This window comes from Camelina sativa, unplaced genomic scaffold, assembly GCF_000633955.1.
Source record: "Camelina sativa cultivar DH55 unplaced genomic scaffold, Cs unpScaffold00579, whole genome shotgun sequence".
Taxonomy (NCBI): Eukaryota; Viridiplantae; Streptophyta; class Magnoliopsida; order Brassicales; family Brassicaceae; genus Camelina; species Camelina sativa.
In genome coordinates this window covers 39,874-62,203 of record NW_010921739.1, presented here as the reverse complement: position 1 = coordinate 62,203, position 22,330 = coordinate 39,874, and the positions used below count along the sequence as shown (strand labels likewise).

The following is a 22,330-nucleotide window of genomic DNA, read 5'->3' as shown; positions in this document are numbered from 1 at the left end:
AGTACTATATGGTGAGTTTTGAGTTATATTAAACTACTAATTGGTAGGTATAGAAAAAGGGTAGGTTACCCGTATTCGATCCGTTACTTGGCTTGTTTCCGTCCCAAAAAAGGGTACCCGCAGCTTTAGGGTCGAGTGAAATGTATTATAATTATATTATTTGTGAGTAAGGATCGAGTATTGGATATTAATTTAATTTTTGATATCCATGCCGTTATCCGTCTCGTTACCCGACCCGTAAATACCCGTTAATATTTTGTAGTATTATCATTTATTAATAATATATATATATATTCTAGAATAAAAAGTTATAGTCAAAGTTTTATTTTTAATGAAAAATAATTGTTATTTGTACATTTTATTTACATATGAATCATCTAATTATTTTTTGTGTATAATATAAAATAAATACATATGATCAGCGGGTATAATATGTAAAATGTCAGGATCTTAATATGAATGACCGCTATCAATCCTCAAACACCCATTACGTTTACTACAGATATAATTATATATATTGATCAGGTAAAATTCCCCTAATTCTCTCATCAATAACTTATCTCTAGATTTTTTTGTTTTTTGTGAAACACTTCATAATAGGTTATATTTTATTTGCTATTTTTGTGGATAAACATTTTCTGGTTACAACAAATTAATATTAAGATTCTGTTATTATATTTTGTATTAAAATACAGTGGCATTTTGTATAATATACTATATGAAGTGAGATTATTTATTTAAAGGGTTGCTTAAATAATATAATAGAGATATTAAGTTTAGTAAAATTATATATTTGGAGAAACTCATCTAATTTTAACCGGTGGACATGCCCTAAAAACCTTTACATTAGGATTGATGGTTAAGTTTTGATTTCAAAAGTAAGCGTCATTTTATAAACTGAAGCTAATATACTTAACGTGACGTAGTGTTACGACGGTTTTTAAACCGATGTTATTACTTTAAAGTCAGTTTGAAAATGACGTTAAAGTCACTAATGACCGACGTTAAATTAATACCGTTTTTGTTGTAGTGATATTGTAAAAAGGGGGGCCCTAGATACAACTAACAGGTAAAAGATGCTTTCTTTTTGATAAATGTGATTATGTGAATATGTAAAAGAAGAGAACTAATCGACAAAAAAAAGAAAAGCTGTACCATTATCATTATATTACTTTAAGTTACATATGGTAGCGTGTAAGAGAACGTGCGATCCCGGGAAATGATATATACGTATCACGTATGCAAGTAGCGAAGGAAAGAGAATATGATCAGTGAGGAGGACGAAGATGGAGAACCGCTCAGCCCTATGGCTCGTGTGTTCCAATCGCCGGGCAACGACTGTTGCATCCTCACCATGATCGGTTGCAAAACTAAGATCAACGCTGATGTTATACAACATGCCTTGAAGCTGAATGTTTCTAAGCATCCTCGTTTCTCAAGAAGATTGGTAAGAACGCATATTATAATTAAACCAATTTTACTTAGTGTTTAATCGATCTAATATATGACTTAATTAGTTTGGTCGTTAATTAATCTCCAATTTCACAGTCTAATGATGGTGCATGCTGGATTAAGACTCAAGTCAATGTTGAAAACCATGTATTTGAACCTGATATAGACCCCGGGGAGATCGGCGACAATGGAGAAGGTTATGTTGAAGACTATGTTTCACGTCTAACAATGCTTCATCTCGATAAATCAAGACCTTTATGGGACATGCACATCCTCAACGTCAAAACGGTTTATTATGATATAAACCAGTCTGATGTTGGTTAGACTTTTAATTCCCGGATTAGTTGGTTTACTTGTAAGATCAGAGATATATAATCTGATTGTACGGTAGACTAACAACTTAACAATTGTGTAACAAACTTTTATCATTGAAAGGAGTATCTCGTTTTTTGGATCTTCGGATCTTCTTCTTCTTCATCTTCATGTTGTTAAGCTCCGGTGTATCGGGTTTGTTATGGTATCAAAGCTTTCTTTTGTAATTTCCGCTTTTCTCTTTACATTGGAGCTTGAATTGAGTGATTGAGTTAGAGAAGATGATTTTACCAGTCGTTACTTATTCATGGATTGCGAGAATCATCATGGCTGTGATCTCTGAGCTCATCGATGCAATCATAGTTTGTTTTCTGGTTCTTCTTCTTATTGTTTCTTTCAATTAACCTAGTACCTCCCTCGTCTGTTACAAATCCGGTGAATCGCACTTCTAATTCAGCGAATTCACCATCGCGTTATCAAACGGATCAATATGAGAATCCTTTTTATCTGAATAACAATGATCATGCTGGTTGAATCTTTTTTCAGATCGTCTTGTTGCAGCTTCAGATTTTCATTCATGGAAGCGTTCTGTGTGGATGGGATTGAATGTCAGGAATAAACTTGGCTTCATCAATGGTACGATCACTAAACCACCTGAAACGCATCGAGATTTTGGAGCTTGGTCTAGATGTAACGATATGGTGTCTACATGGCTTATGAATTCTGTATCCAAGAAGATTGGACAGAGCTTGTTATTCATACCTACAGCAGAAGGTATTTGGAAGAGCATATGTTCTCGTTATCAACAGGATGATGCCCCTAGGTTGTTTGCTATAGAACAACGTCTAAGTAAGCTTGAGCAAGTTTCTATGGATATCTCTACTTATTACACTGAGTTACTTACTCTTTGGGAGGAATATAGGAATTATGTAGATGTTCCTGTTTGTACTTGCGGAAGATGCGAGTGTGATGCTGCTGTTAAGTGGGAGAAACTTCAGCAGAGAAGTCGTGTCACTAAGTTCCTTATGGGATTAAATGAGTGTTATGATCAAACAAGGCGACATATCTTGATGTTAAAACCGATACCCACTATGGAAGCAGCTTTCAATATGTTAACTCAGGATGAGCGTCAAACTACTGTTAAGCATGTTACACAAGTAGATAATGTGGCTTTCCAAGTTGAGGGAGAAATGGAGAATGCTTATATAGCTGCTTATAATACTTTTCGTTCCAATCAGAAGTCGGTTTGTACTCATTGTGGAAAGCTTGGTCATACAGTTCAGAAATGTTCCAAATTGCACGGTTTTCCTCCAGGCTATAAGACGACTACAATGGGTTACAATCCTAGACCTCAGGCTAATAATCAGTTTCAGCCGAGGATGTCTATGTCTCAGCCACAACCTAGGATGACTCACTTTCAGCCGAGAGGATCTTTGACACCTAATGATGCAATGCAGAGAGCAAATGCTATTGCTAATGTACATTCTGAGATGACCCCCAATGCTTCTGACTATGGTTCTTATCAATTCATGCCTCCACAGCAGATGTCCTCTCAGTATATGCCTGCTCATAATACAGCTCCTATTCAGAGTATTCAGGAGATACCTCCACAACAACTACAACAGTTGATTCAACTACACATTATGCATGTTACACTATTTTTCGTTTGCTTATACTCCTCAACAAAATTCTGTTGTTGAGCGTAAACACCAACATTTACTCAATGTTGCTCGTTCCTTGCTTTTTCAATCTAATATTCCTTTACAGTATTGGAATGATTGTGTTCTTATTGCAGTCTTCTTAATAAATAGACTTCCCTCACCATTATTAGATAATAAGTCGCCTATAGAACTTCTACTTAAGAAAATACCAGATTATACTTTGTTAAAGAATTTTGGTTGCCTTTGTTATGTTTCAACATATGTTCAGGATAGGCATAAATTTTCTCCCAGAGCTAAACCTTGTGTGTTTTTAGGTTACCCTGTTGGTTATAAAGGATACAAAGTACTAGATTTAGAATCACACTCAGTTTCAATTTCTAGGAATGTTGTGTTTCATGAAAGTACTTTTCCTTTTAAGACTAGTGATATGTTATCTCACTCTGTGGATATGTTTCCTAACACAATTTTGCCTCTGCCTGCTCCTCTACATTTTGTTCAAACTTTTCATATTGATGATATCATTCCTTCTACACATCATGCATGTACATCATCATCTCCACATATACATAGGGACTCTAGTGCCACCATTGTGGAACCTATTTCAGAGACACGGGACTCGGATCTTAATGGTGTACCTAATGCTAGACCTAAGCGGGCTACTAAAGCTCCTCGTCATCTAGCTGAGTATCACTGTGCCTTAGTTCCTTCTATTTCCACTTTACCACCTACATCTATCACCCAACATCCTATTGCTACTGAACCTATCATCACCACACCTACCAATCCCGTTAATCCTCTACACCTTCCTTCATCATATCCTCTTCTTACACCTACAACCCCAAATATCACCGCAACTATCTCTACCACTACTGAGCCTAACAATCCCATCCCACCTAAGACACATACAACCCCATATCCTATCTCTTCTGTCATATCCTATGATAAACTGAATCCTCTTTTTTGTTCATATATTTGTGCTTACAATACTGAAACCGAACCCAAAACCTTCCTTCAAGCCATGGAATCAGACAAGTGGACTAATGCGGCTAATACAGAGCTTTCTGCTCTCGAACTGGCTAAGACTTGGGAGGTGGAGTCCTTACCACCAGGTAAGAATGTTGTTGGTTGTAAATGGATCTTCACAATCAAATATAATGCAGACGGTTCTATTGAATGGTATAAAGCAAGACTTGTGGCACAAGGTTTTACTCAACAAGAAGGTGTTGATTACATTGACACTTTTTCACCAGTTGCGAAACTAACCAGTGTGAAGCCTTTACTTGGACTTGCTGCTGCAACAGGATGGTCCTTGACACATATGGATGTGTCTAATGCTTTTTTTGCATGGTGATCTCGATGAGGAGATATACATGAGCTTGCCTCAGGGTTACACTCCACCTCCTGGTACTATTTTGCCACCACATCTGGTATGTCGCCTTCTTAAATCTCTCTATGGCCTTAAACAGGCGTCTAGGCAGTGGTATAAACGATTGTCCTCAGTCCTGTTAGGCGCGAACTTTGTTCAATCCCCTACTGATAACACATTGTTTGTTAAGCTGCAAGCCTCGTCTATGATAGTTGTTCTAGTTTATGTCGATGACATCATGATAGCTAGTAACAATGATGCTGCAGTAGAAACCTTGAAAGATTTGCTGAAATCAGAGTTCAAGATCAAGGATCTAGGACCAGCCAGGTTATTCCTAGGATTGGAGATAGCTAGATCTACAAAGGGAATATCTGTTTGCCAGAGGAAGTATGCGATGAATTTATTAGAGGATGTTGGTTTCTTAGGCTGCAAACAGTAATATTCTGATGGATCCCAATTTACATCTCACAAAGGATATGGGAACCAGGTTGACGAATCCAAAATCTTATAGAGAACTCATAGGCCGAATGCTCTACCTCACGATCACATGACCTGACATTACTTTTGCTGTTCATCAACTGAGTCAATTCATCTCTGCACCAACGGATATACATTTACAAGCAGCTCATAAGGTTATGCGATATATAAAAGGTAACCCGGGTCAAGGTTTGATGTATGCGGCTGACACGGAACTGTGTATTAATGCTTTTGCGGATGCTGATTGGGGAGCTTGTCGTAATACACGACGTTCTGTTTCTGCTTTCTGCATTTATTTAGGATACTCTCTCATTTCTTGGAGATCAAAGAAGCAACAACACGTTGCTAGCAGGAGTAGCACATATTCTGAATACCGAAGCATGACGCAAGCGACTTTTGAAATAATATGGATTCAACAATTATTGAAGGATCTTCATGTTCAGGTCACTTGTCCAGCGATGTTGTTTTGTGATAACAAATCTGCACTTCACATAGCTATGAATCCTGTGTTTCACGAACAGACAAAACATATTGAGATTGACTGTCATACGGTACAAGATCAGCTGAAGGCAGGAACGCTGAAGACTTTTCATGTTCAGAGTGAGAACCAACATGCGGATATACTCACTAAACCTCTTCAACCAGGGCCATTCTATCACCTACTTCAGAGGATGTCCTTATCAAATCTATATCTTCCAAACCAGACACTTTGAAGATATTGATTTGAGGGGGGCATATTATAATATAAACCGGTCTGATGTTGGTTAGACTTTTAATTCCCGGTTTAGTTGGTTTACTTGTAAGATCAGAGATATATAATCTGATTGTACGGTAGACTAACAACTTAACAATTGTGTAACAAACTTTTATCATTGAATGGAGTATCTCGTTCTTTGGATCTTTGGATCTTTTTCTTCTTCATCTTCATGTTGTTAAGCTCAATTTATCTTTCCGGTGTATCAGGTTTGTTACGGTTGATGCCGAAGCGGTCTGTGTAACAAGATCTCACCATTCATTGGGAGATGGAACATCCCTCATGTCTCTCCTAGTTGTGTGTACTCAGAATACATCACACCGAGATACTATTCCTGTTCTTAAACGGACGGTGCATAAAGATATAGACATCCCATGGTTCTTAAGCTTGGTACTACCAATTTTTTGGTCAATGAGATTGATCTGCAATACTTTTGTGGATCTTTTGCTTCTCTTGGCTACAGCTTTGTTCTTGAAGGATACAAAGACGCCTCTGAAAGGTGTTGTGGGCGTCGAAAATAATCAGAAGATGTTTTGTCACAAAATTGTCTCATTAGATGACATAAAACTTATAAAGGAAGTTATGAACATGGTATGTACGCTTAGGGTCTTTAAGCTAATCAAAATCTATTTTATTTATATTTTTCTTTTTCATTTGCGTCAACATTGTACATGTTTGTTGTTAGACTATCAATGATGTTCTACTTGGAGTTACACAAGCCGCTCTCTCGCGTTATCTAAGCAATTTTCCTGGAAAAATACGACTTATCGCAGGTGTTTGTGTAAACCTAAGGTCAAATATTGGAATCCAGGTTAGAAACCTACACAACTAAATTTACTTAACCATCTGTCTAAATATATAGAAAGGTAAATATAAATTGTGACACAAGGTGAAAACGTGAATGAAGCCATTGGCAGATATGTTGGCCAAGGATTCGAAATGCAGATGGGGCAACTACTTCAGCTCTATTAGCTTCCCGATCTCAATCGGCTTGGAGACTGATCCATTGTTGTACCTATCAAAGGCTCAATTTGCTATGAATCGGGAAAAACACTCACGTCAAGCTGCTTTGGCATATTGGATTACAGATTATATCTTTAATACTTTCGGAGCTAAGGTATATGATTTGATCAAACGAGTTCCAGATTGTTGTTATTGTCACGCTTATGAACTTAAAAATAAGTCTCCTATCATTGTAGGTAGGTGCAATATTTCCAGAACGAATTGTTTCGAACACGACCACATTCATTTCAAACATGATTGGTCCCAAAGAAGAAATCAGTTTTCTTGGCCACGCCATTGCTTACATCGCTCCAAGTGTCTATGGACACGCTCATGTACGTATACAACACTACAAGAAAACATGCCATTTGCCACTCCTACTATAGTCGCTCTTTAGTCGCAAATAAGGGTTTTGCGACTACTTCGCGACTCTTTTCGATGGTCGCAAAAAAACGGTCGCAAAATATGTTGGTCGCAACATGGTCGCTTATTTGCGACGGATTACAGACTCTTTTTTATAGTCGTATATTTGCGACGATACTGTGACTATAATTGGTAGTTGTACATTTCCGACTAAACTGCAACGAAGTCTACTTAGGGACAGTTTTGTGACTACATATAACAGTCGTATGTTTACGACCGTATTACGATTAACGGTAGAGTCTGGGTTTAGCGACGGATTAAGGACGACCTATTAGTCCCAAAAGGGTTGCAAAGTCTGTTTTAGTTTAGTAGCAGTTGAGTCGCAAATTAGTCGTTTATTATTGCGACTATGTTAAGACTGTTTTTGTAGTCGCTAAGGAGTTCGTTTTTAGTAACTATTCTGCCACTATTTTGTGAATTGGTTTAGTCACAAAATAGTCACATTTTGTGAATTGGGTTAGTCACAAAATAGTCACATTATTTGAATTCGTTTAGTCACAAAATAGTTACATTATTTGAATTGGTATAGTCACAAAAGAGTCACATTTATTAATTGGTTTAGTCACAAATCAGAAACGTTTTAGCAATCCTAATTGTGATTAATTTGGGAATTTCAAATGCTAATAATCAAAAGGAATGATGATTGAAACTACCACACAAGCAAACTTATCATCCAAAACAAAAAGATCATCCTAAACATCCAAGAAACAATATTCAAAAGCAAGTTCATACATAAAGAAAAGGGGAATTAGAAGTTTAGTTGGAAGAAGTATTAGAGGTAGGGGTTTGTGCAGCTGGACTGGAGGGTGGTGTGGTGCCTCCATCGATGGGTTGTGCAGTGGTTGTAGGCGCGATAGCTGGTTGGGTGGCTGCAGGAGGAGGAACCGTAAAAGCTGAGTATTCAGGAATTTTTTCAGAGATGAAGAGGACAAGCTTGTTGATCACAGCTTGAGACTCTCGGTGTTCCTGATCACGTCGTGCATTCTCAGACTCATGTTCAGATATCTTGCGCCGAAGTTGATCTTGAAGCTCCGCAAGAGTTGCTGCAGAAGAGCTCGCATAACTCTCTTTCCTTTTTCCTTTCCTTAGTGTCTCAACAAGTGATCCAAGGCCAAATGGGTTACCTCTGTTATCTGTTTGAGTACACTAAACCAAAAGATAAACATTCGCTAATCAGCACAAACCAGATAACCAAATGCAGAATCAACATCAAATATTCTAGGTTCCTAAGCATAGCTCATTAAACAAATTTAAGAAAACCAGGAGACTGTTAATCTAAGAATAAACATCAATCATCATTCACATTAAGAAACCAAAATTGACAAAGAAAAATCACACACAAAAGACAAACGAATTACCTCAAGGAAGAGCTCATTTCTTTCTTCAAGGGAAAGAGTTCAATGTGTTGAACTCTCTGAACCATCTGGACCATCATTGTCCGTGTCAGTTTGTCTGTCTTCTATGGTCTTCTCATAGGTCTCAGCAACTTGTTTGGCTTTTTGATCCACAAATGATCCATCTGGCCGAGTGTGTGTTTTAAGAAACACTTCGACCAGTGATACAGGACGCCCCAGCTCTTCCTCCTACAATGATAGTGAAACACATTAAATTATGAAAATTTTAGAAAAACATTAGGAGCTTAAGTGGCCGTGAGAGCATTAAATTATGAAAACATTAGAAAAACTTTGAGGTGAAGTGGATGGAAAGAGAAGTGTTACCATTTCTTGATGAATTTGTACATATGATTTCTGACCAGCTAAGTGTTTGTGCACTCCAAGGCCTCCACGGTCCGAGTTTCTGCAATGAGAAGCATTCTCACTCCTCTCAATGGCATCAGGGGTGTTCCAATATTCGCACATAATAGGCCATACTTTATCACCAATCCATGGTGGTTGTACACCACTCCTCCTAACTTGACTGACAATGCCTTTCATCCTGCTCTTTGCTATCTTCAAGAAACCTTCTTTAACAAGCTCAGTAATCCCGATATCCCAATTATACTTCCGCTACAATAACACAAAACATTTAAGTTAGCAAATTGACCAATTCATATATATAGAGTTAAGTGTTTAAAGCATTGTCAAAACTATAATTTGACTTACCGCAAATGTCCTGAAGTATCGCTCTTGAATGTGTTGTGGAGTAACCTTCCAACTGTAGTAAGGCCCATCAAACTTTCTCCTTAAGATTCCAGCAATGACTCGAGAAAGCTTTCCTTTGTGCCGGTTAAACCTGTTACATTAACTGAGTAAGTCTACTTGAAAATATGAACCAATAACCTATTGAAACTATTGAATATCTAATAACAACCGATTACTGAACATCAAACAACAACAAACAACAAACAACAAACAACAAACAACAGATTAGTAAACCTATTACCGCAAGAGGAGAGAGTGTTACCGAGTATACTTAAAGATCAAACTATTGAACACATTCATGCTTTTAAGATTCTATGTGACATACCGAGTATACTTAAAGAAAAATTACAAGAGGAGAGAGTGTTTATACCATAGAGTTTCGACTCCAGGGATAGGATGCTGAGACAGGAGTGGTAGATGTTCTCGGCCTGGAAGAGCTAGCAAACCATCTAACAGATCTTGGTAGTGATCGACATTTTGATTAGGGTTTTGTTCTTCCTCGTTTGCTTCGTCGCCGTTATCTCCCTCTGGAACAAGCTCCGGTTGCGGTTGAGGGTGAGGAACAGGAAGAGGCGCTTGTTGAGGAATCGGAGGCGGTTGAGGGTGAGGAACAGGAAGAAGCGCTTGTTGAGGAATCGGAGGCGGTGTAAGTATCCTCCGCGGTGGATGACTACTCGACGGTTGATTTGTCCTCGACGGTGGATGACTACTCGACGGTTGGTTTGTCCTCGATGGTGGATGACTACTCGACGGTTGGTTTGTCCTCGACGGTGGATGACTACTCGACGGTTGGTTTGTCCTCGACGGTTGATTTGTCCTCGACGGTGGATCTGTAGTCGGCAATGGACTACTTATTGGCGCTGGATTTGTCGGGGGAAACTGTGAAGGACGGCTTTGATGTGAATGGGTTGCAGACTGTGTTGCAGAGTCTGTGCGTTCAGAAGGGTTCGACGAATGAGAAGAGGATCTGCTAGAATTGAAGATTCGGACACCGTTGGCGGTTCTGCCACCGCGACCTCTGGAAGCAACCTTGGTCTTAGGAGGCATCGGATCGACGATTGAGAGAGAGAGAGAGAGAAGAAAAAGATTTAAAGAGAAAGCAATAGAGGATTGAGAGATTGAGAGAGAAGGAGAGATCGATGTGTTTGAGAGAGAAGGAGAGTGAAGAGGTTTGAGAGAAAAAACCCTAGATCGATTGAAAAAAGAAAATAAGAAGTGTTAAAATGTTTAAGTGTTTGCCTAGTTATTAACGAACGGACGTCGCAATGTAGTCGCAAAACAGTCGCAGTATAAAATTTTGGGGAAAAAAAACGCGTAAATAATTAGACAAATTTCACAAAATTATTGGTGGGAACATAAACCGCCAAAACAGGGTGGCAAAACAGTCGCAAAAACAGTAGCAACGGTAGCAAAGCAGTCTCAAGACAGTTGCAAAGTGGTGGCAAAGTGTTACTCTTTTGTGATTGTATTTTACTAGTCAATTTAAAAGTTTGATTTTCACACATTAGGAGCTTATTTGCATCCATACATCACTCATACTAGTAGTAAAGAGTATATAAAATAGGAAGAGTATGTAAAACATTGCTTTTAAAACATAAGAATTACATTTTCCTAAAGTCCTACACATTCTTCCATGGTGACATGTTTTTACAAAGATGGCTTTGGAACATATGCATGTATTCATTGTTAACATTGAAATTTATGACCTTCAAAAAGTTTTAGTTACTAAATTCAGTCAAATACAAGTATAAATGTATATCTAAGGATGTACATACATCTCAAAAATGAAATTTAATTCCCAAAAATAACAAGAGTGGGAAAAGAGTCGCACAAACGTTGCTAATTCAGGTGTTAGTCGCTTATTCGTCGCAATACGGTTGCAAAGCAGTCTCAAGACAGTTGCAAAGTGGTGGCAAAGTGTTACTCTTTTGTGACTGTATTTTACTAGTCAATTTAAAAGTTTGATTTTCACACATTAGGAGCTTATTTGCATCCATACATCACTCATACTAGTAGTAAAGAGTATATAAAATAGGAAGAGCATGTAAAACATTGCTTTTAAAACATAAGAATTACATTTTCCTAAAGTCCTACACATTCTTCCATGGTGACATGTTTTTACAAAGATGGCTTTGGAACATATGCATGTATTCATTGTTAACATTGAAATTTATGACCTTCAAAAAGTTTTAGTTACTAAATTCAGTCAAATACAAGTATAAATGTATATCTAAGGATGTACATACATCTCAAAAATGAAATTTAATTCCCAAAAATAACAAGAGTGGGAAAAGAGTCGCACAAACGTTGCTAATTCAGGTGTTAGTCGCTTATTCGTCGCAATACGGTTGCAAAGCAGTCTCAAGACAGTTGCAAAGTGGTGGCAAAGTGTTACTCTTTTGTGACTGTATTTTACTAGTCAATTTAAAAGTTTGATTTTCACACATTAGGAGCTTATTTGCATCCATACATCACTCATACTAGTAGTAAAGAGTATATAAAATAGGAAGAGTATGTAAAACATTAGTAACCTAAATCAACTACGCTACCATTAGTAACCTTTCTCTTTTATTTTTTCTCATATCATGATTCTGTTTTTGTAGGCACTGACAATACATTTTCTAAGTTATGCGGAAAAGATGGTAATCTCGCTAGGGGTTGATCGGATCCTACTGTCATACCCAAACCGGACAAGCTTTGTGATGAAATGGAGGACTCTCTCCAAGCTATGAAAGCCACTATTTTCAGAATGAGGGTTACTCTAATAGGTGTTACAAGTAGCTAATATGCACAAATTAAACATGCCAAATATATGAATTTTTTATGTAGAAAAAAAAAAGAAAAGAGAAGAATTCTTGGTGGAAGCTGGAGCATGTTCGGATATCTTGTTCAAGATTCTCGTTGGTTCGTGTTGATTTACTTGTCAGCCTAATGTACTTGACTAATTGTAGAGAATAATGTTCTACTTCATGGTCAAAGACTCAAAGTGAGACATAAGAAATGAAATTTAGTTAACGAATTATTGTAGATTCATGATTAGAAAGCACAATAATTAATGCAAAACAGGTTTTACATTGTATTTATTTTTAGGTGTTTAATATTACAAAAGGAACACTTGAGTTTATGCGGGAGGAGGACCGGGCACTCCAGGAGAAATACAATAGTGTTTACCCGGAGGACAATAAATTGGGACTGGGAACTGCTTCACTGATGTATGCGGATCCTGGCTTGGTGGAGGTGGAGGAAATGGCTCGGTTGGGATAATCGGTGGTAGATGGATCGGTTTAGAGTCTATTTGTTGAGGGTCTTGCATGGTCCTAGCCTGGGCAAGACTAGATGCAAGAACAAGTAGAGTCACCACAACTATTATATTAGAGAGCCTCATGATATTATTCATCATATTTTATTGTGATTGAGATTGAAAAATGTTTAATCTACTTATTTATATTGTTCCTTATGACCCAAAAAGAAAGCAATATACTAAGAAATGTTTTTTTTTGACTGACTCGATATGTTGTGATTAGTTACCATGAAAGGGAAAGCAATATGATAAGTATTGTTGACTAGAATTCTCTGTCCTATTCAGTATACAAAGATTTTAAAAGAGTTCTAAGTTTTGTTAAAATCATATGTAACCTTCTCAAATGGATGTTCTTGAATTAAAAAATTTATAGAAAATTATTTAAATTATTCAAGACTTCAGTGTTATTTAGCTAGTAATTTTTTTTTTTAAATAACATACCATTGAGCATTGATTTTTTTTTATTTCATTGAACTATATGGTAAACACAAGTCAACAACGCTAAACAGTAGGTAAAACTGTAAAAGACAAACAAAAGGTAATAATAATAATACCAAAACGGCGTCGTTTGTTTCTCCTGTTTACAAATGTTTGGGAGCTGCTATATAAAGATTTATCTTTTTTTTTTTTTTTTTTGAAAAGATTGCAAAATCCAATGTTGTACATAGATATTATTGCTTCATCTTCTTCGCCTTCACTTTCTCTTCCATTATTACCCTTAAGCAGACCTCATATCTCCACCATTCCTAAAGCTAGACAACGCAATCTCATATTCACAGTCTCTGCTTCTTCATCACCTTCACAAACCAGAATGGTATGGAAAAAACAACAACCAGAGAAGAAGAAGAACTCAACGTCGTCGTTTCAAGCGTTGAGGAAACATCGGAGGTATCAAAGGTCTACTTTTCTCGATCACGACGTCGATATGGACGAGCTTTTAGCTTCAATTCACCAGACCCAGAACGAAAGTGAGCTTTTTTCTCTGCTTTCAACTTACAAAGACAGACAGTTATCTATACGGTTCATGGTTTCGCTTCTCTCTCGAGAAAATGATTGGCAGAGATCATTGGCGTTGCTCGATTGGGTTCACGAGGAAGCTAAATACACACCCTCTGTGTTCGCCTACAATGTAGTTCTTCGTAATGTGTTGAGATCTAAGCAGTTTGATATTGCACACGGACTGTTCGACGAAATGCGTCAGAGAGCTCTTACTCCTGATAGGTATACTTATTCGACGCTTATCACTTCGTTTGGGAAAGAGGGTATGTTTGATTCGGCTTTGTCTTGGCTTCAGAAGATGGAACAAGACCGTGTCTCAGGTGACCTTGTTTTGTATAGCAACCTCATTGAGCTTTCTAGGAGGCTGTGTGATTATTCAAAGGCTATTTCGATTTTCTCGAGGTTGAAGAGGTCTGGTATTACTCCTGATCTTGTTGCGTATAATTCTATGATCAATGTTTATGGAAAGGCCAAATTGTTTAGAGAGGCGCGGTTACTTATTAAGGAGATGAACGAAGCTGGTGTGTTACCAAACACAGTTAGTTACTCCACTCTCTTGAGTGTTTATGTAGAGAACCAGAAGTTTTTAGAAGCTTTGTCGGTTTTCGCAGAGATGAAAGAGGTGAATTGTGAGTTGGATCTCACGACTTGTAATATAATGATCGATGTTTATGGTCAGCTTGACATGGTTAAAGAAGCTGATAGGTTGTTTTGGAGTTTGAGGAAAATAGATATCGAACCAAATGTTGTTAGCTACAATACCATCCTTCGTGTTTACGGCGAGGCTGAGCTTTTCGGTGAAGCAATTCATCTTTTCAGGTTGATGCAGAGGAAAGACATTGTACAAAACGTTGTTACGTACAACACGATGATTAAGATCTATGGGAAAACTATGGAGCACGAAAAGGCTACGAATCTTGTTCAAGAGATGCAGAACCGAGGTATTGAACCTAACGCCATTACCTACTCAACTATTATATCAATATGGGGGAAAGCTGGGAAATTGGACCGAGCTGCGACACTGTTTCAGAAGCTGAGGAGCTCGGGTGTGGAAATCGATCAAGTTCTGTATCAGACCATGATTGTGGCTTATGAAAGAGTTGGTCTGATGGGTCATGCTAAACGACTGCTTCACGAGTTAAAACTCCCGGATAATATCCCTCGGGAAACCGCTATCACCATTCTGGCTAAAGCCGGGAGAACTGAAGAGGCGACATGGGTTTTTCGTCAAGCTTTTGAATCCGGGGAGGTAAAAGACATATCAGTATTTGGCTGTATGATCAATCTTTACTCAAGAAACCAAAGGTATGTAAATGTCATCGAAGTGTTTGAGAAAATGAGAACCGCTGGTTACTTTCCGGATTCAAATGCAATAGCTATGGTGTTGAACGCGTACGGGAAACAAAGAGAGTTTGAAAAAGCAGACACGGTTTACAGAGAAATGCAAGAGGAAGGATGTGTTTTCCCTGATGAAGTTCATTTCCAAATGCTGAGTTTATACTCATCGAAGAAAGATTTTGAGATGGTTGAATCGTTGTTTGAGATATTGGAATCTGATCCTAATGTTAATAGCAAGGAGTTGCATTTGGTTGTGGCGGCTTTGTACGAGAGAGCAGATAAACTAAACGATGCTTCAAGAGTCATGAATCGAATGAGAGAACGTGGAGTCTTAAAGCCGTTTTCTGGATGACAAATGTCATATGATTCTTCTTGTGCTTTCTTGAGTTAAGACAATTGTATATTCACACTGTTCTTTGCAACAATCCATGGCATTTGCGGTTGGGATAAAGAAAGATTGTTATTTTTCTTCTTTTTCTAAAGGTTGTGCTTGTGGCCGCGTTGTACGAGAGAGCAGATAAACTAAACGATGCTTCAAGAGTCATGAATCGAATGAGAGAAAGAGGAATTTTTAAAGCGTTATCTGGATGACAAATGTCATATGATTTTTCTAGTTGCTTGTGAAACACTTAAAACATAAAACTTAACATATCATCATCAGAATACAAGACTCTAAATAAAATGAACCAACCACAATTAAAGACTCAAAACCATTAGAAAGAGTAGAGATATACTCTGCAACACACATGCATAATTAAACAAATCATAATTACTAGATGAATACCCTATACGCGGGCTTATGCCTTAAGAGTTCTTTAAACAATTTTGCTACTAATTTGTCTCTTTTTTTTATGTAAAGTTTATCTTTTTTTTTTTTTTTTNTTTTTTTTTTTTTTTTTTTTTTTTTTTTTTTTTTTTTTTTTTATATTGTGGATATATTGAAAACTATAATTCAACGTTGATTTTTTTTTAATACTTCACATAGGTTTTCTCATTTTGTAATTGAATTATTAGATACATGAACAACTTTGTTTTGTATTTTACTAAACAGAAATTAGTTCCTTTATGTTGATGATAGTAATTTAATATAAATGTTAAAGCTTTTATAATAAGTACAAGATACAAATAAACTCTATATACGGAAAATCCAAGAGTTTTTACAACCAAATTGGAAAATTATAAAGTAAGATCTTTTTAGAGTTCTATAGAAAAGTAGTGAAAACAAACCAAATGGAAGTACACCCATGGACTATATTGGGTTCATGTACAGAAAAGTACAACTCTTATGCATAAAATCGGTAAACAGAACAATCCCTTGAATGAGACTGAGAGCCTATTCATTTAGTGCAATTCAGTCGGTTTTGGGGTGGATAATCTGGTGTCTCTACACAACAATTAAAGAGTTCTGTCCCCCTTTTCTATGCCCATGTGACCAGTTGTTTCCATCAAAGTTGGAAATACACATTCTTCCGCCATACAAAAGGCAAAACAGAGTCAAAAACCATTCCAAAAAGAATATAGAGTAACAAATGAGACCATTATTCTTTGATATCATGACACGACATTGTTGACAATACATACCCTCACCAATTGCCTCTTCTCTTGGTTTAGGATTTTTCTGTTGTGAGTTCCTTCAAATTTAATATTAGGCAACCTCGTCTCAACAACATCACCTCTGCTTCATTATCTTCACATCATCACTTTTTTTTTGTTCAAATGCTTCTTATTAAGATCTCCCAGCTTCATATTTTTTTTTTGGCTCAGCTCGTAAAGCTACTTCCCCAATACAAAAATTGCTAATTCTTTAGTATGGCTTCGTACCCACATTGCATCAAAACCTCTTGGTATGCCATCCAAATCAAACTTGATGGTAACACATATAATTTTCCTAAGACCTACATACAATATAAACACGTTTCATACAATATATAAAAGACGTTAATCAAAATTCCAAGAATTGAAAATGTTTTAACCCAAAATACCTTATATTGTATAGTGAAGAAGCAACTCAAGTTATATTATTCACCGAAGACCAATTTGTGCTGGGAAGCTTAAAACCGAGCTGGATAAAGAACAACAAGCATAAATCTAACCAGTATATGATGCACAAATTAAAGAATTGGCAAATACTTAATTTGATCTTTTTTTTTTTTTTCTTACGATCAGATAAATTGATATACTATATATTGGGACGTTGTAGCCAGAGAGAACTATTGTATTCTCCTTTGACTATAGGATTGGGATTACAGAGAGGTACTATGTCAAACAATGAAGCAATTCAAATCAGTGATGGAATATTAAAAGATTCAAACGATTATTACTTTGCAACATTATGACTTAGTCCATGCATGGATGTTCAAAAGGAGGCAAATCTATGGCTATGAACACCGATAACAAAAAAGGACATGACGTAACGTGAGATATACGAACTCCTTGACTTGCTTTGATACACAAACAAAAAAAAATCAATATGATAAGGTACCAAATTCTATAGAGTTAGACAATCAATCCGAAAGAACAATCATATCCTAAGAGTACTAAGAGCGCGAATTTGAAATTTTAACTTCAAGACATCATATAGGACTTCCTCAAATCCAAATTTATGTAGATTAACATAGACCTCCAATTTATAATAGAAAGAAAAATTTTCAAATTTCACAATAATGGAACTCAAGGTGGAAGCTTACCGATCGAGGCTCACATCGTTTAATTCCCTACATAGAGCATATAATTTGAAGGAGGTCCATCCATGCAATCACATTAATTCCCTACATGGATCTGCTTGTGATTTGGTACCTTTTAGCCCATGTCTACAATTTCTATAGGTTTTTTTTGTCGATATTTCTATCCCTTTTATCTGTTTTAACCCTTGTTTGTAGTTTCTTTGATTCATGCCTTCTATTGGCTGAACATCTAAAATTTGTAACCTCTATCCTTGAATGAATGAATTAATAGCCGAGGCTTTTGAACAAAAAAAAATTAGTAAGATGACAATGCTACCAACAAAATTATATATTTGTTTAATTTACTTAGTTCAAATGGAGATGTATAAAAACAATTGTTACTTGAAAAATGCCTAAAATACACTTGTATCTTAGATTCACAGTGTGTGGACTACATTTTTTTTTGTTTGCAGCCATACCATAACTACAATAATGTTCAATTATGATTCCCCCAAATTTAACATATATTCAACTATGATTAGACTATGATACGTTACAACACATTTATAATTGAATATCAAAAAATATTTGTTTGTTATGAACAGAGGATTTAGGGAAATAGTTATCTCTGTTATTTATCTGTTGCATAAGATACAACATATATATAGGATACAATATTAGGGTTTAGGGTTTACACTAATGGGCCGATAATGGGTATCCATATAATACAATATATCTATAACACTCCCCCTTGGATGACCATTATTAAATATAGTCCCAAATGCGCATATGAGATGCTGCCTCGTTAAAAACTTTACCAGGAAAACTCATTGGGAAAAACCATGGTTAAGGGAAAAAGAGTGCAGCGCGCTTTTATTCCCCCTCATGAGTACATCACTTGAAATCTTCGAGATGACCGATCCAATATGATGAAGTAGCTTCTTAAAAGTAGTGGTTGGAAACGTCTTGGTAAATGGTTCGCCAAATCTTCACTTGAACGAATCTGTAATAAACGTGTATCGCCATTCTTCTATTGGTCATGAGTCTCGCAAGTGACTCATCTTTATCATTATCTTTGTTTCTCACAATCTCATCAATGTATTTCAAAGACTTTGAAGATGATAGTCTTTCACCATTGGAATCATAATATTCCTCTTCAGATATTTATCTTTCGTGTGTACTTTTGTTGTCTCGTTAAAAACCTTTCTTGGAAAAACCCAATGGGATAAAAACCATGATAAGAGAAAAAGAGTACAATCACACTTATGATCATATTTCTCCCCCTAAAAGCATCATCTTCAGGTTATGTATTATGATTATATATATATCAACTTTCTGAAATGTTATAAACTGAGCTTTAGTGTATAATAACACATATGATCATCATATATTCTCTCGGGTCATTAAACTTCAAGTCATTTGAACTCCTTTCACTTAAAAGACATATTTGAACTTTAAGCCCAAATCTTCTTTTACATACAATCTTCCAAACAATCTTCTTATACATAGGAGTTATTCATAATCTCCTAGTAAAATTTTCTCTTTCAACTCTTCTATATAAGATGATGTAAGCATCCTGAGATAGCATTTCTTTCATCAGATGTCAAATCTGAAACCTCAAGAAATTTCATGAAATATCTGATATTATACAATCTTATTTCTCCATCTTTCAGGAGTAATATTTCATCACTGATTATTTCTCCATATATTCCTTGGTATGTGAAATATCTACCGGAGATCAGATAATATTTTCATCATCAGCATAGTTTGCACTTGTTCTTGTATCTTTCTTCTAACAAGAACCAATTTTTCTTTTAACGAGGTTCAGCAAATGCCTACATCCTCAAATTTTCATGAAAATACTTCATGAACACAATTACAGTTAGTGTTCAATCTAGGATTTACACAACCCTAAGATTTTTCTTAGCTTGTTTCCGATCTATTTTCAATCCACTATGAGATCCCTAAGATCAACAACAATGATCTACACCCAAGATTCTCTCATAAAGATAAACTCTCACCCTTTTCTCCCTAAAGGTGTCAAAGAGCATCAAAACGTTTTCTCACTTTTACAATGTTCTCAAGAACTATAAAATATTGCCTTTAGCAATATAATCACTTTAATGGATACTTATGACAGTTTGAAAACATGCTGGATAGACTGAATCAAGTCTTGCTTTTACTGTCAAACTCATAAGGGATCTAAAATAGTTGCTTCCACCATATGAGAGTATAATTCTCATAATCAATATCAAGAATTTATGAAAATCATTGTACTACTAATCGTACTTTATATCTCATAAATATCCTCTTATGTCCCATTCATTTTACACTTTCAAGTGTAAGGACTACAAGTCCAAATATTATCTCTTTAAGAGATTTGAATTATTTCATAGCTATTTCTTTCAATGATTAACCAATCATTCTTTGTGTACACTTTTCAATAAAAGTTTCTATTAACAGCGGTTTATGATCCTCGATTTTCATCAATAACATTATCAACTGCAACATTGCATGCAAAAATATTTACGACGTCGATTTGCCTTTTGGTTCCTTTTCATTCGAGACATGACTCAACTTGTTGAGATTTCCTTTCATTATGATTCTCAGGTACCTGAATCTCTTTCTTACTCATGTCTACATCTCTTCTAGGGATTTTCCATAACTCTTTGCTTCCTCGGTGCCATATTAAATTATGCTCCTTTTCTTTTTCGAGGATGCTTATATTTGGAACCATAAGTCTATCACACTTCATGTGATCTTTAGACTTACTAGCAGTTGATCTTATCCTTCTAGGACATTAATTGGAGCACAACTGGTATATGAGAATTTTCACTCAAGATCAGAAAATGGCTCTTGCATGCCTTTAGCATCTTTGCAACTTTGCCAATAAATTATCTTTTCAATTTCTAGCGCACATTTCAAAGTACGAGGATCAAGATAATTTCTCTCAAAATATTTCTTTACCAGCTGTTTATTTTCTCCCTCTTATGTTGGAAATACTGACTCACTAAACCAACAGTCTCTGCATCTCGAGATATTCAATCATCAAGAGAGATTTATATCCAACATATTTCCAACATTCTTTCAAATCCCATTTTAATCACTGTGGTGGAGCAACTCAATATGTATTTCACATTTAGATGGGATACATATGGTTTCTGACCCAAACCAATTGTAATGGGGAGTACTCACGATTATTCGTTGGCATGATGCGAAATACTTGACATATAGAGTCATTTATGTCAATTACTTGACATGGTTTCACCACCATTGTCAATTAACCAAATACTCTTGCAAACTCCATGTTGCAAGTTAATAACAAACATATATAGTGGATGATCAGTCCACAATATCTCTTTGTATACATACCAGAAAATTGACACTATCCAAATTCATGGGGTCAGTGAAAGTCATAAAATCGAGTTGCTTTGTAAGCAGCACACATAAGAAATCACTAGGAAAACTCTTCAGATTCTCTAGTGGNTTGATGGTAACACATATAATTTTCCTAAGACCTACATACAATATAAACACGTTTCATACAATATATAAAAGACGTTAATCAAAATTCCAAGAATTGAAAATGTTTTAACCCAAAATACCTTATATTGTATAGTGAAGAAGCAACTCAAGTTATATTATTCACCGAAGACCAATTTGTGCTGGGAAGCTTAAAACCGAGCTGGATAAAGAACAACAAGCATAAATCTAACCAGTATATGATGCACAAATTAAAGAATTGGCAAATACTTAATTTGATCTTTTTTTTTTTCATCTTACGATCAGATAAATTGATATACTATATATTGGGACGTTGTAGCCAGAGAGAACTATTGTATTCTCCTTTGACTATAGGATTGGGATTACAGAGAGGTACTATGTCAAACAATGAAGCAATTCAAATCAGTGATGGAATATTAAAAGATTCAAACGATTATTACTTTGCAACATTATGACTTAGTCCATGCATGGATGTTCAAAAGGAGGCAAATCTATGGCTATGAACACCGATAACAAAAAAGGACATGACGTAACGTGAGATATACGAACTCCTTGACTTGCTTTGATACACAAACAAAAAAAAATCAATATGATAAGGTACCAAATTCTATAGAGTTAGACAATCAATCCGAAAGAACAATCATATCCTAAGAGTACTAAGAGCGCGAATTTGAAATTTTAACTTCAAGACATCATATAGGACTTCCTCAAATCCAAATTTATGTAGATTAACATAGACCTCCAATTTATAATAGAAAGAAAAATTTTCAAATTTCACAATAATGGAACTCAAGGTGGAAGCTTACCGATCGAGGCTCACATCGTTTAATTCCCTACATAGAGCATATAATTTGAAGGAGGTCCATCCATGCAATCACATTAATTCCCTACATGGATCTGCTTGTGATTTGGTACCTTTTAGCCCATGTCTACAATT

General features: G+C 36.1%; 2 protein-coding genes across 2 annotated transcripts; both read left to right on the top strand.

Annotated features, from left to right (window-relative positions):
- Window positions 1–1,170: 1,170 nt before the first annotated feature.
- LOC104773574 (O-acyltransferase WSD1-like) lies at window positions 1,171–12,320 on the top strand. Its single transcript, XM_010498217.2, has 7 exons — window positions 1,171–1,447; window positions 1,549–1,744; window positions 6,246–6,613; window positions 6,708–6,833; window positions 6,930–7,139; window positions 7,222–7,359; window positions 12,192–12,320. Exons 1-7 carry the CDS (start codon window positions 1,265–1,267, stop codon window positions 12,318–12,320), a joined length of 1,350 nt encoding a protein of 449 aa, XP_010496519.2. The 5' UTR covers window positions 1,171–1,264.
- A 1,208-nt stretch (window positions 12,321–13,528) lies between these two features.
- Window positions 13,529–15,700, top strand: LOC104773573 (pentatricopeptide repeat-containing protein At5g39980, chloroplastic-like). The gene has a single exon (XM_010498215.2). The coding sequence runs from the start codon at window positions 13,545–13,547 to the stop codon at window positions 15,576–15,578; it is 2,034 nt and encodes a 677-aa protein (XP_010496517.1). The 5' UTR covers window positions 13,529–13,544; the 3' UTR covers window positions 15,579–15,700.
- The last annotated feature ends 6,630 nt before the right edge of the window (window positions 15,701–22,330 follow it).